The sequence below is a fragment of the Danio rerio genome, chromosome 25, assembly GCF_049306965.1.
Source record: "Danio rerio strain Tuebingen ecotype United States chromosome 25, GRCz12tu, whole genome shotgun sequence".
In the NCBI taxonomy this organism is placed as follows: Eukaryota; Metazoa; Chordata; class Actinopteri; order Cypriniformes; family Danionidae; genus Danio; species Danio rerio.
The window spans coordinates 32590292-32606319 of record NC_133200.1 but is presented as its reverse complement, the minus strand read 5'-3'; the positions used below and the strand labels follow the sequence as shown (position 1 = coordinate 32606319).

Here is a 16028-nt window from a genome sequence, read left to right as displayed (position 1 = left end):
TAGATGTAATCAGTCCGAATTTCATTCATACCACTCATATTCATAATAAAACTTACCTTTCTAATGATTACGTAGTAAATTTATATTCAAATGGAGTGCCTACTCTAGTACGCAATTTTGGATGCAGCTTTTAGTTAAAAATAAAAAATAAAAATCCAGTTTGAAAAAGTACAGTCCAACTCGGCAAAAGTGGCTCAACCAATAGCATGAGTTTGGGTGGAGCTTCTTGTTTGTTTGACCAATGGAAAATAACTTTAAAGGTGCAGTATATTGCCTTTAAAATCTTTTTTTTTTTGTTGTGCTGGTTGAAAGTCTCTCCACATTCCAATAGTAATTATTAAAGTAAATGATCTGAATGCATTTACATATTCTGGGTAAGGATGTAAAAAATAAACAAAATTCATTTAAATGCCGATAACTCCCATAATTCTAATAAGTAGCCCAAACTGTCTGTCAACAAATGTAGATTTGTACATCTGCAAATCGGTTCACGCAGAGCTGCTGTTTGCGCATACACACACACACACACACACACGTTCAAGCGCACACAAGAGAGACAGTGGCAAAAACAAATGCTCAAATCAAAACTTTAAAACCCTAAATCAATATTGGAGTTACTTTTGCACGCTGGAGAAAAGATGACACCATGGCTGAAGTATTTCTTTTAGACAGGTAATGATCCGTTTTAAAACGATTTTATTCACGCAAAGCTGATGGAGATTGTGTTGTTTTACGAATGGGTTATATGCACAGAAGTGCTGTTCAGTCACTGAAATCTTGAAACAAAAGACGGATGTGACTATTTTGAATTTCATAAGGTACATTTTACAGCATTAATAACGTAGGTTTTTATCTAGTTCAACAACAAAGCACAAGTAAATAGCGCTATTCTTCCTAACCTGCTTTACTGAGTTGAAGTTGATTTTATATTCGTATTGATTGATTTTTTTAACAATCGTGACGTGCTCCCTATATCGTTTACCATGCTAGTCTGAATGAAATAGCATGCAAGTATGGCTTAATAATAAGTGTAATTCTTGCACCCTGCCGGCCGAGCACTTAGCATACAGTAATTTAGTCACTTAAGGACAAAGTGTGTGAGAGTGAGACGAGCGATCCTTGCATACATGAAATATTGCACATTATGACAAGCTTTCCTTGATGCACAACTGAAAAGGTGCTAGATATAATACAGTTATTCATTCAGAATCGTAGTATTATAAAGTACTGTAAAGTTTTCGAACTGCCGAATGACAATCTAATGGGTTGTCTGTCATCTTTAAGGTGTGCATTCGTGATTTCAGTAGGCGTGGCTTTGGATGGCAAGGGAGAGATTAGCTGCATCCCAAATGGCACACTATACACTATGCACTCCAGCACTTACACACTCAACAGTGTAGTATATGTATGTAGTGTCGTCCCAAATGGAGCACTAAAGATTTTTTTACCAAGCGGAAATTCAAACAGTTTACCCGATGACGTTTGACAGTTGCCAAATCAGTGAAATAAATGAGCAAACTATCAAATAAAACCTGCCATGAGTATAACAGCATTCACCATCGGGAGGCGCTATTATCACTCTCGCAGGAGAAATTTGATTTCACCACCCAAAATAAAAGTTATCCAACATGTGCGCCTGATAGCTCCGCCCCTTTCGCTATGTTAGCAAACCTGCGGTCATTGAGTGCGTGAAGTGTCCATCATTACACACTTCGTTTTACCGGCTGAATGAGTGCATCATCCGGGTAATTAAAAGTGCACTTATAATTTTTAGAGTTTTCAGTGTGAACGCACTATTTACACTGTTTACACTACAAAATGGCGTAGAAAAGTGCATAGTTATGCGATTTGAAATGCAGCTATTGTGTTTTCAAAAATATTATGCTAATCGGTTAGCATCATGGCAGACCATCTACTGCACTTTTAGGGTGCTTTCACACCTACACTTTTGTTTCGGAACGCATCTCGTTTGCCCAGTTAGCGCGGTTCGTTTGGCATATGTGAACAGGGCAATCGCGCTCTGTTCCGCGCCAAAGTAATCGCTCCGAGATCGCTTGAATGAGGTGGTCTCGGCTCGATTGAAATGAACCCTGGAGCGATTAGATTGCAGTGAGAAAGCGATCCGATCCGAGCACGGTTATATCACAGTGTTTTATGGATATGTAATAGGCTTACGGCTATACGAAGAGAGAATTATGAGTAGGGCTGGAAGTTTCGCGAGTCTCTGGATGCCCGCAAACGAGTGATGATCTCCCGGTAATCTCGCGTATCCCTCCCGGTCCTCAAATAGGCATTGTCGCGCACCCTTCTCACCCCTCCCCACCGCGTCTCTCCTCAGACACGTTGCGCGCGCACCCTGTCAATCACCACCAAACCACCACCTCTCCTGACAGCTTAGCGGGACGCTACAAAATAAACCCTGACACTCTGACCAATGTAAGGAGAGTTTAATCGCACGTGACTTGTTTTAGCTATTTTGGTTTGATTAAAAACTTTGCAGTGTGAAAGCGAACCGCTCCAAGAGCAAAGAGCAACAATGTAACAATTGTAATCTCTGTTTCGAAACAACTGAATCTATTCACAGGTGTGAAAGCACCCTTAATGTTTGAGGGGAAACCTGTAAGAAACCGCCATACTCTTTAAACGGTTATGAAATGGCCAACTTTGGAGTGCGAGAACAACTTTTAGCTGTACAAGTTAAACGAGGTAACAGGTCTTTTCCCACCAGCAGTCTTCCAGTCACCCTCCTTCTCTTGGCCTCAGAGTGAAACCTCTGTCTTGTGATGAGTCACTGTGCTTTCCGTGGAGCGAACAGATAAATAAGAAGAGAAACCCTTACCTCCTCCGCATAGGATTTCCCAATCCCATCCGTGGCTCCCGTCACAACTGGAAAAAAAAAAGCAGGAAGACAGACAGGATTAATTTTTGCAGGAGATCGGTAACTCGTTTTTTAACTCATCATAAGTTCAAGTCAAACAGGTACACCAACACACAAGTTTTAAAAAATCAAAACAATTCTTCACTAGCCAAACTAGGATGCTTAAGTCAGGGAATTTCAGCAGCGTTAATGTGATTTCTATACATTTCAAGTAGTAATGGTTCAAAGCAGCTATTAGTCAGTTAATTTGCCAGAAAAATGAAATGTAAAGACTGACAGCCATTTTCAAAACAGTTTGAACAAACGCTGTAACAGTAGCTACTCACAACTTTATATTTGCAGTTAATTTACATTATTTAAATGACAGGTCGATGCAATCTGCATATTCCTGAGTTAGATTTGTGTACGAATGGGCCTTCTTCCTAAAAATCCTACAATTTTTGCATAAAGGAGACATGAAATAATGTTCAAATTTACCCTTGACATTTGGTTTGCCTGATGGAACGCTCCACCTTATTTGGAAATAGGCTCATTTTACAGCTTCGCTAATGTTGAACAGTCGAGTTCATCATCACCATTTCATCTACCATTTATAATCCATCCAGCCAATCTCTGGGTCTGGCGGTAGCACTTTTAGCTTAGCATAATATATTAAATCAGATTAGACCAGGGGTGCCCAAACATTTTTGTATGTATGGTCAAAAAAAAGAATATCTTTAATAGCTGTGGGCTACAAACAAATACCAAACTATTTTACATTAAAGTAGCCATGGGTAATTGCCTAACTCCTTCAATAATATATAAAAAAATTAACAAAAACTTTACTTTAAAACATGAACTAAATGCAGAATAACTTTCAATTATAACTTATTGCAATAAATACATAATCACATTTATAACACAGTGAAGTTCAACGCGTACTACTCTAGTCAAGCAGAAGCTGCCTTTGCCGTTATTTGCTCACAAAAGTCTCTGCATTGTCCTCCATGTGTCGTATGTACATTAAACAAAATTTGATTCATTAGCACCATTTAAATTGAAACATTTAATTTCAGATTGCTTTTTTTGTAGCTTAACAACAAAAAGAAACAAAAGGTTAGGGCGATTAATCGAAATTCAGAACCTATAATAATTGATAGAATTTTTCCAGGTCAATTTTTTTTAAATTACATTCCCTAGAGTCAAGTGACCCCCCTCTGTCAAGGCTAATTTATACATATTATATTATGATTTATATTTATTATTTTATTTTGATTTATTTTGTACTTCTGCAAAGTGCATGTATGTGGTCCTGCACAGCCTTCACATACTCGCGCATCTCTCTCTCTTTCAAAAAAAAGTCACATCAAGATGTAGCACAAGCTTTGCGATTGGTCGGTTTGGTAGCGGTGATAAGGGTGGATGGCACGGAGAGCTGCGATTTAGGCAATGTGTGTTTTAATTTCAGTAGTTTAGCATTGATGTTCATTAAATAACCATAGATAGATAGAATGTGTTTACTTTTAAAATCATTTAAATCAAATATCATTTTAAAATCAACTAATGCACCCATCATTCAAAAATCTCTCATTTGTAACATAAGAGTACATTTACTGTTCAAAACAGTAAACTATGAGGGTAAAATTAATCAAATAAACATTCATTAATCGTAAGAGTTAAAAATGTTCAATTAAATCAAGATTTTTATTTTAGGCACAATCGCCCAGTCCTATAAAAGGTTCAATTAAATTTGAAATGACAATCTCCAAACCAATCTCAGGCAAGATAGCATGCCAATTCAAAGGTTCCCATAGGCCAACGTTGGCCCGCCAGCACTAGTTGAGGGAACTCTGAATTAAATTATTAGCATCTCACTTCAGAAAAAATAAAACAAACAGTTAATCATTTTACCCTTTTAAAACTAGACACTTCCTTATTTTACATCATGTAGTTGGAGAACGAAAATGTGATATTTTCTAGGGTGGTATGGCTAGAAACTAAACACTCATTCTAGCGTAATGATCAAGAAACTTTGCTGCTGTACCATGGCTGCAGCAGGCGCAATATTGCACAGTGCTTGAAAACCTGGTTTAGGGATGGAGCTATGCCAAAACCAATAGCAGACAAGGACAACTGGTTCAGGAAAACATTTGGTTTACTGTTGCTTTTAATAGGATCTTGCTATGAAAGTCAGTTTCACATAGAGCAGCAGTTTTACCTAAAGAAATCCTTGCCGATGTCAAATTATGTCAGCTTAATGCATTTAAAAAACTACTCTAGGGAAGTCATTGCGTTGATTAACTCAAAAAGAATAATAAGAGGCGTTTACAAAACTAGGGTTGTCAGAATACGAAATCAGTACTAAATCGATTCTGAAAATTTACAAACATCCATTTCCTGCTAGCATTTAAACACCGTTTAGCTCGTTGTTAAACAACGCTGATTTGCCAATGTGTTCACGTGCTCAACAGAAATGACTGTGATTGACCATTAAGGTTATTAGTTCACCAAACTCACCACTGTTTAACTGAGTGTAACCAGGGTGCGAATTATACATTACAACGGTTGGGGGGGGCTCAACTTTTTTGACAGTAGTTTAGTAATATATGCTTCAGTGAATCAAACTTATGAATGTATTTAAAATAAATCTCATTTAGTAATAAAATGTATACGTTTTTTAGTGTTTTGAGGGATATTTAGTTACCATTTTAGAGGTTACTGTCGGTCAAACTATACAAATTATGCATCTAATTTTTCTTTAAGGCTACATGCAGACATAAACACCTATTTTACAAGACTCATGTTTAGTAAATACTTAAGATATCTTTTGCTGCTCTAGAGCGGCCTGTTTCAGACTCTTGAATCAAGTTTTTACTAGCATTTATGGGCGCAATTATGCATTTACAATGATTTGAACCTTTATGTTTGGGAGGGGGTGTCAAATGTATATTTATTATACATTAAGATATTAAAAAAGGTAAGAGGAAAGACATTATTTACTATTAAAGAGCTGCCCCCCATAGATCTTGTTTTAATGTCTTTTTGGGCATGGGGGGGGGGGTGTAACCACATATTATAAAGTTTTAAAAAAACATTTTTCATAAGCATATCACTCTTATGTCAGCTTATAGACGAACCAGCGACTTTATAATGCTCCAGTGTCCCTGTAACATCAGGGTTTACACTCAGTGTGAGTTTGGTGAACCGATCACAGTCATGGCCAGTCATTTCAGCACTCAAATATTAGCAGGAAATTGACTTTTTAAATTTCAGTATCGATTGATACCGAATTCCTGCATGGGGACAACCCTATTCAAAACATGTGCAATCTCTCAATTCCGACCGACAACACGAGCTCAACCAATAGTGTTGCCTGAGGGAGTGGCAGTATGATCAAGCCACCAATAGCAGACAAAGAAACATGTTTGAATACTCATTTCTCAACTCCATTTTGTCATGCGATGACGCCCTTCACATTTACGAATGCATTAAGCTAAATCATGCCATTTTATTAATTTTACAATTGACTAGTCAATTTGTTTTGTTCAACAGCAATCGTTTAGACCTAAAAACCAGCTCGCTGTCTGAACATGTATGGATTACAGGTGAGTAAACAGAAACACTGAAGTGTTTAATGTATAACCCTCACAAATGAGTGAGCATTTAGTGTTATTCAGATGAAATTTACACTGTTTTATGAAATATTACAATGGTTTAGGAAATAACTCCCATCTCAACATCCCATAAATCTCGCATTTTGCAAAAAACAAAGATAAAATACATTTTAAAAAAGCTTGCTTTTAAGAAAATATGTGCAATGGCTGATCAAAGTGTAGCACAGGCAGTGGTCATTGGCATGAACACGGCTAAGGGGGAGAAAGGGGTGGTGGTGTGTGGGGGGGGGGTTATGACGTCTGTAGAGCACGACAGCACAGGAGGGGTGATGAGGGATCCTGGGGGCTGCTAAAAATAGAAACCAGAGGGAGAAGGGGGGAGAAGGGGGGAGTGGGGGGGGGGGGGGGAGGGGTTATGGGAGACTGCGCAAAGTCAGATGTGGGTAGAAAGTGAGAGAGCACGACAACGAGAGTGAGAGCACTGGATCGAAAGGCAGAAGGAACAAAAGACAGAAGTGATATACAAGCTCCATTTCAAATTCATACCAAGAATGAAGCGTGTCCTGCTTTATCTTATATGGGACCAACTATATTAAAAGTAAATTAATTAATAAAAGAATAATAATAATAAAATGGCAAAACACACATTTACTCACCCTTGTATAGTCGCACAGCTGACTTTGAGGAACCAAATAACCCTCCTCAAAATTGTGTTTTGTAAAAGAACAACATTCTGGTTCTGAACCAAACACTTACTTTTCTGATGAACTATTCCACAAACAACGCTAAAGAGCTTTCAGGCTTAATACAACCATGCTCCAAAAAACATTGACAACGGAGCAAAACTGAAAAACAAGATGTCATCAGAGGGGCCACATTGCACAAAATATTAAACCGGTATTTTCGCAACTTGAGCAATTCCAACCACCCAATTATGTGAGTGGACATGAAAACACTTAAGACTGGGGGACAATTCCCAGAATTCCACACAAAAATAGGGTCAGACACAGAGGTGGCAAGAAAAAAAAAAGAAAAAGACAGACAACATCAGTCAAGTCATTCTCCACCAACATTTTACACAATCCAAGACCAATCAAGATCATTTTCTTGGGGGCATTTTGAGAATCATTTTGTTGCTTGAGAAAGATTACTGTTCAAATCTTGCTGCACATCAACGCCAAACTCTACCTCATAAAAACACTCCAATCTGTCATCAACCATCATTATGAAAGCCAATGACGCCCAATGGTATGAACAGGGGTGAATTGTCTTTTGTTAACATGAACATTATTAGCAAGATGCGATACGAGTCAAAGGCTGCAGGTTTCCTACATCTTAAAAATATTTTGTGTTGGTTTTGACAGAAACCAAATTAGAAACCAGTGTGAGTAAATGACATTTTTCATTTTGGATAATGGTATTTGTATGTAGAAAAACAAAACTTTACCAAGGTGAGAATTAACGGTTGTATTTTTTTTTTATACCCCGCACATATTGGGCACATGTACACTACCTGACAAAAGGCTTGTCATCGAACCCAGTTGCAAGAGCAGCAAACAATAACTTGACTTTTAGTTGATCATTTGGAAAATTGCCAGAAGGTGTTGAACAATGCCAATCATCACAAATACTGTAGACCTACAGGACCCATATACACCAAAGATTCTCAGAGAAATCAGTCAAGTTTGGTGAAGGAAAAATCATGGTTTGGGATTACATTCAGTATGGGGCGTGCGAGATATCTGCAGAGTGAATGGTAACATCAAAAGCCTAAGATAAAGACATTTGTGCTGCCCATTACATTACAAACCACAGGAGAGGGCAAGTTCTTCAGCAGGAGAGCGCTCCTCACACTTCAGCCTCCACATCAAAGTTCCTAAAAGCAAAGAAGGTCAAGGGGCTCCAGGACTGGCCAACCCAGTCACCAGAACTGAAGGAGGAGGCATTGAAGATGAATCCAAAGAATTTTGATGAACTCTGTGAGTCCTGCAAGAATGCTTTCTTTGCCATTCCAGATGACTTTATTATTTGAGTCATTGCAGAGATGTATGGATGCAGTCCTCCAAGCTCATGGGAGTCATACACAAATGTTCATTCTGTTTCCACTGCACCACAGCTTTATATTCTATACCAGGGGTGTCAATTTCAATTCCTGGAGGGCCGAAGCCCTGCACAGTTTAGTTCCAACCCTGCTCCAACACACTTACCTGTAGGTTTCAAACAAGCCTGAAGGACTCAATTAGTGTGATCCGGTGTGTTTAATTAGGGTTGGAACGAAACTGTGCAGAGCTGCGGCCCTTTTGGAACTGAGTTTGACACCTGTGATCTATACTGTACATTAATTCTGTTAAACGACAAGACTTTTGTTAGACCTTACTGTCCTAATAAATAATTAAAACAAACAAAAATAAATAGAGATTAAGGCATGATCATATTTTATTTTAGTAAAATGAGAGGACTTTGCCTTTCATAAGCCCCTTCTGATACCAAATGATCAACTAGAAGTAAAACTTTTATAGGTGAAGACTTCATTTATTCATTCATTCATTTTCTTGTCAGCTTAGTCCCTTTATTAATCCAGGGTCGCCACACCGGAATGAACCACCAACTTATCAAGCAAGGTTTTTCGCAGCGGATGCCCTTCCAGGTGCAAAATAGGGGAAGACTTTTGTCAGGTAATTTACATTGGTGGATTTTTGCAAATTTTATGAGCACGGATATTGTAATTCATAACGAACACTGCAAATATTTCAGGGAAAAAACAAATCAGTCATATTTCTTGGTGACCATTTAAAAAAAGAAAGAAAAAAAATGTACACAATGACATTACGACAGCCGAAGATGCTGTGAAGGGTTGGCATTAATTATGTAGCACCTTGCTGTTAATGTTAAAGCATCCAATGAATGATTTAAACAAAGCCCCTCGGAAACAGGGATGGCACGAGTAGTCGTGCCTGGGTACATTCACGAACAGTACGTTCAGAAATACAGAGCCGCACAGGCGCACTGGCCCTCCTCCGACTCAATATTCCAGCGCTAAAAAAAGCAGCCGAGTGAGTAAAAATAGCTGCCTCGTCTGGAACAGCCGCAGCACTTGAATACCAACAAGATGCTGCCCGCTCACCCTCAATCCCTTTTTCTGCATCCCCCAGCAACCCAGCTCATTGTAGAGCAGAGAGAGAGAGACTGACTTATGGAACAGGAATTTATGCTTGCAGCAAAGATTCATGAACGAAACGATGCTCACATACTCAAGACCCCCCCCTCCCTCCCCACCTACAAATGACCAGTGAAACGCAATTAAAAACAGCGTATGAGGGGAGATTGGGCCATCTACATTCAGACCTCTACTGTATGCAATCTGTCGCATCACTTTCCCTCTCTCTCTCTCTCTATTCCTCCATGAATGAACAGTTCCTGTTCTTGGCTCGCTAGCACTGCAGAATGCTAACACCTCCGCCCACTCCCCCCCCAAAGCAGCATCATGCTTTAAATAGCACAAGCCAGTCACATGGCCAGCAGGAAAAACTACACACCAGAGCAGTTCAGCACCCAAAATAGCATCTGTACTCGGATAAAAGGTGGATTGAAGAAGAGGGAAAAAAACGATGTGGGGGTGAGAGGGTGCAATATCAGAAATAGCAGCAAAAAGTCACATGCTCACAAAAAAAAAAAAAAAGAAAGAAAAAAAATAGAGAAAGTAAAAAAAATAATAATAAAAAAAATCAATAGTCCTTCTTGCAAAAAATAAATTAAATAGAACAGAAAAGGGCAGAAATAATTCAAAACATCTAAACATAGAGCTGGCATAGCCTATTTTTAGACACCGGTGCGGAGGAGGATGCTTTGTTTTGCTAGCGCGGAGACGCATTGCTGCTGAAGCTGTGCAGCTTGTCATGGATGACTGAGGTGAAAATACTATGACAATATGGAAAACCTTACATTGCGAATGCATTGCACTTGATGTTATCACAGATCTCTTATTATTATTATTAATTTGATTAATAAATTTAATTTTGACCAAAAGATCCAATTAAACTTATGCTTGATGTTTGCAGTTCACAATGGGATGTGATTTATAAGTGTAACGTTAAATGGCAGATGGAAGATTTCCTTTTCCGGGAAATAAATAAATAAATGGAGCCGAGTCGTGACAGAGAAGAGAAAAAGGAGGGTGGGGGGGGCTCGCAGAGGGCGAACAAACAGTTTCGGGAGGAGAGGGGGGGGGAGAGAGAGAGAGAAAGTCCTTAGTGATGGGGATGAGCAAGAGATGGAGGATGGAGATAGGCTTAGACGGAGAGAGGAGGAGGGGGTAGCAGTTTTACCCAGCATCCTCTGCTCAGGCACGTGGCAACAAGCGTGTTAGTCACATGAACGCAGCGTTCTTTTTGAAGACCCCCACTTCTTCAAAGCCCTCCCTTGAAAAACAACAGCCAGTTGTCATCATTCACGGCTCACACGTTCACAAGTTGCGCAGTCCACATTCACTCGCTCACACACACACACACACACACACTGGGGGAACACTTCAATCAGACAGTCCCTTTGAGCTAGCATGAATGGGCTAACATTGCTATTCACAAACTTCCATGTCTAATATTGCTCAACTATCAGGCCTATAAGCCCGAAGTTGTTTCTTAAAGCTGCGATTTGAATGTCAAAGCAAGTTTGCATGACACAATCGCCCCCGTCCCCATGAATGACTGCAGCTCTGTTACATAACTGTGATTCTCAAACACATTTAGTGTTCTAAGGAGGGATGAAGTGAGCCACTGGAGGACAAGAGAGAGATGGGTGGGGGGGGGGGGGGGTGATGAAGCTCTAATTTTGGCTTCCTCGCACTGCTCGGTCAGCATCACAACTCAGCTGAGAGAAACGCTAGCCTACCTTGTTTGCACAATACACACTGCACCATGAACCATCACAAAAAGCTAGTTGAGAAACAATACAAAGGCCCTCTTATGCCAGATACAGTGCTCAGCATAGAGTACACCCCATATTTTGAAAATTACTATTTTCCTTTGGCAGTGCACAAAAATTAAACTATTTTGGGAAGCGGTGAGAATTATAAGTGAAAAAAATATTTCAAAACAAATCCTCCTTGACCCAAAGCTGTTTTTGCTAGGTTTATACCCAGAGGACTAAAACTATAGTAGAAGCGAACAAATATTTATAGACCTCAGCTTGCTTTATGCCAAAAGATGTGTAGCTTTGCTATGGACAAAGATGCAAAGACCGAACGCTACTCGATGGATAAAACAAATGTTGTCAAGTCTGCCATTAGAAAAAATAACTTGTATACTAAAAGCTAAACAACGTGTATTTGAAAACATAAGGAGTCCTTTCATTAGTTATATCAAAGAAGTGGACTTAACAGAGGAAGAAGTTGATGAATAATATTTGATGGATAATGCAGTTCCAGCTTTATAGTTCTGCATTGATACATTACTTAATATACATTTGCTTTGCCTAGAACTTAGTATGATTATAATTGTCATGTTTGAATAGAGAACCATAATTGAAAAAAAAAGGAGCAGTTTTATTTTATTTATTTATTTATTTTTGTTGTTGTGTTTGTTTGCTTTTAGTTTTTATTATAAATAAATGTGTGTGTATATATGTGCATATGTGCATATATATATATATATATATATATATATATATATATATATATATATATATATATATATATATATATATATATATATATATATACTTATATTTTGTATAATTTGTAAATGCAACAAGGTTATTATTGTTGTAAAATGTTTGTAAAATGTTGTATTTCAATGTGTACAAACTGAAAACGAAAAATAAAAATATTATGGTAAAAAAAAATATATATATATATATTTTCCTCAATTTCTCAGTAAATATAGGCAAAATATGTATTTTGGTACATTTAAAACAACAGATGTATTAAACAGATATATTTAATATATCTGTATTTTATATATTTATTATATCTATATTTATTATACGTTTATTCTAAGTATAAACATACTTAGAAATTGAAAGAAAACACAAATAAATTCAAGCAAAACATTGCAAGAAAAAAAAAACTACAAAAGCTGCAACTAAATTCTTCAAATTGTTTTGCTTCTCTTCATTTTTACTCTTTTTGAAATTTTTTTTATTTGCATTTAATATTTTTTAATAACATAAATTTGGGTGTACTAGTTTTTGGACCGTTATCGCAAGTTATTTTGGCTTCAGTACGGACTAATCTAATGTATGTGCACAAAAATATAATATTGTATAGCTTCCTATTAAAAATATGAGTTTAAAAAGATGTATATGCCGAGCACTGTATTAAATAATGGACTGCAAAATAGATCAAAATATCCATTACAACAGAGAAGCAGCTGCACATATAAAACAATATTCATAAATGATAAAATTTAAGGTATTTATGTTTGAATCCTTGTCTATTCATTTGTGAATCTCATCCTTAATAGAGAATTACAGTTGCAGTAGTCAGCGTATACAGGTAGAGCCCTCACAAATCTATCTTTAAATTCATATTTTTAATATGAAGCTATACAATATTATATTTGTACATAAGACCCCCCCCCCCCATAAGACAAAAATTTTTGCTAATAAGAATATGCTTATGAATTTTATTTTATTAACAAATGTAAATTGTAATTCTTAAAAGAATCATATCAAATTTGAGTAAAAATGTACACATACACATTAACGGGATCAATCAGATCATGAACATGATCAAGAACCTCAAATGCTTACAAAAAAAAAAAAAGGATCAAGCTAATTGAAGATTAGACAAAGTTTGTCTACACTCATGATTCCATCTGGGTTTGCTCTGAAATATGAATCATTTAATAATTCAGAAAGAAAGATAAGCCACATCTGACCAAAAATAAAGGACCAAAAAAGCCTTTAAGTGCTGCAAAAACACTCTGCACTAGAACTGAACCACTGCCTTGCAACCTTTACCATGTCAGTGCAGTTCGGAAGACGGACACCAGGGGTCTCCCGTAATTGTCTCAGGAACGAGGAATGCCTGACAACTGCGGGAACACACCAAACCGCTTTTCTGCTCGGTTCTCTCCCTCTCTCATGCATTCCGCTTCATGACTCACCTTCAATGTACTGCAATGTCAGCAGAGTAGATCTTCAAAACTGCATCATCTAATGGCATTTATGACATCATACAATCAACATGACAAAGAAGCAGTGTGGGGTGAAGATTGCAAACGCGTCAAGGATTCATTAGTTACACTCACACTAACATGCGAGAGTTTCGAGATTTGGAAATGCAGTCTTGCTCAACCTGATAAAACCTGTGGTTCTGGATTGGCAGGAACAAGAACTAGTTTCCCCCCCACTCCTAGCTTCACCTAGTCACCTCCAGGTAGCTTGTGCACGTGGAATTGAACGGGTCCAACAGGTGCCCTGCTTTTTCAGTTTCAGGGAGTGGCATTCTTCACCTCTATTTTTTTGACATGGCACTGACAGAATGTACGAAAGATCGGTACGAAGTTCAAAACGTGTTACTGGAAAAGGGAGTGGTTGCCAAGTGTGCAAAAGGATGATGCTTATGAAACCTGCTGAGAACAATGTGCAGGTCTTATTTCACTCCAAAAAGCTACCAGAAGTGGGAAGTTATTACACCAAAATTATAACATATTCATGCAAAAAATGCCCCAACATAACTTCAAATTTAAGATAACAACACACTTAGGAATATAAAAGGTATGAGAGCAGTCACTGGGCAGGTACGCATTTGTCCAAACTCGGTATGGAGGCCAAGTGTCCAGGAGAGTTTAGCTCCAACCCTAATCAAACACACCTGAACCAGCTAATCAAGCGCTAACTAGATATACTAGAAACTTCCTGGCGGGTGTGTTGAAGCAAGTTCGAGATAAACTCTCCAGACAGACCCGTAGCCAGCCTGGAGAAAGGGGGGGTTCTTTTTTCTCAAAATGTGAACTTTTTTTGCACTTATTCACCTCATTTTCTTTTTAATTATAATGTTTACATACTCCAATAAGTGGCATTTTAAGCACTATTTTTAGCTGGATTAGCTTGTTGTATCCTCCATTTTTGATGTACCAAAAATATTTTCTAAAGATTTAAAATAAATAAACAAATATATATATATATATATATATATATATATATATATATATATATATATATATATATATATATATATATATATATATATATATACATAAAAGAGCTTCACAATTTTCTTCTAGCCTCTCTTTCGGTTGAAAATTCATCCAACAGCAGCCTAATTAGTACAAACAGCTAAATTCAGTCTAAGGCACTTAGAAAAATGTGGAAAAAAATATTGAAAAGCCTGACAGAGCCTTGACAGACATGAATATTTCTTAAAACTGCACCTACACATTTTGATAACACTTGAGCTCATCAGGGTAACCTAATGTAGCCACCGTTTTAAGGAACAACCATGTCAATAAAGGCTTTTTATTTTTTTCCCACATTTTTTTTTGAGTGCCTTGGACTGATTTTGATGTTTAATACACATTATTTAAGCTACCTCTGAAAACTTTGTTTGATTTTGGATATACAGCCTAATTAGTATTAAAATTAACTTTAATAGGCTGCTTTTGGTGACTCGGACCTTTTCATTGGTCATTTTTTTTCTCTCAGGAATAAGGTAAAATGCCCCCCCTGTGTACAGGCCTGACTGGACACTGGCCGTCCAGGACCAAGATTAGACCCCCGGCCCTAAAGGTACATATTAGTGCCAAAACTGCACATTTGCTGAAATATTTAAGTACTAATAGTTACATTTGAAGTAGGGATGTCAGATCCGATCATGCGACTGTAAATCTGGCCTGATCTCGCAGTTTCAGACTCGATTGGAATCGCACCTTACCTCCCGATCTTTTAAGGTACCAATATGGACCGTTTAAGTACAAATGTGTTCCTTATAAAAAGGTAGACCCGGTGACAGCTCGCGTACCGTTAATTTCTGAGAGTGTAGTTATGCAGTAGCACAGAGTTCTTGACTTCATACAGTAACAAACGCGTGCGACATGACATCACTTTGTCGCAGAGCCGCTATTGGTTAAATGCTGGCAAAGTAGAGAATGGAAGCAGCTTGAAACGGAAATCATGAGTATGTCTGCGATCTGAATGTATTATAAAGTTGATGATGACAACACTGCCATAGCAAATTTTTGAGATATGTAAACCTTGCATTGCCTACTGGGTATTTCAAGTTGAGGTACTATTTGTTTTTATATTAGATTTTTTAAATATGTTTACTGTTGCACTGAAGTCCAAGTGAAGAATTGATGTTATGCATCACTTGATTGTTCAAGCTATCTCACAGAAGAGCTCTGTTTGTTAACAGAGTTGGTGAATGTTAAAATAGGTTGAAATTAATACAAAAATGAGGAACATTCTGGATCACTTTCCTCGCTCTTCTTTAGTCTTTTTTATGCATTATAGAAGTATCAGATCAGCTTTCAGCAGATATGCAAAATCAAACTACTGACTAGAGAGGAAAAAAAAAATTGATTGGGACATTTCTACATTGAAGTAACAATATGGACCCC

The 16028-nt window shown here is 37.6% G+C and overlaps 1 protein-coding gene across 1 annotated transcript in view; it reads right to left on the bottom strand.

Moving 5' to 3' along the window:
• Positions 1-16028, bottom strand: part of hsd17b12a (hydroxysteroid (17-beta) dehydrogenase 12a) — a 34508-nt gene that overhangs the window by 16260 nt on the left and 2220 nt on the right. Inside the window, 1 exon segment of the mRNA NM_200881.1 lies at positions 2840-2886. Within this exon segment, the coding sequence (NP_957175.1) occupies positions 2840-2886 (47 nt within the window).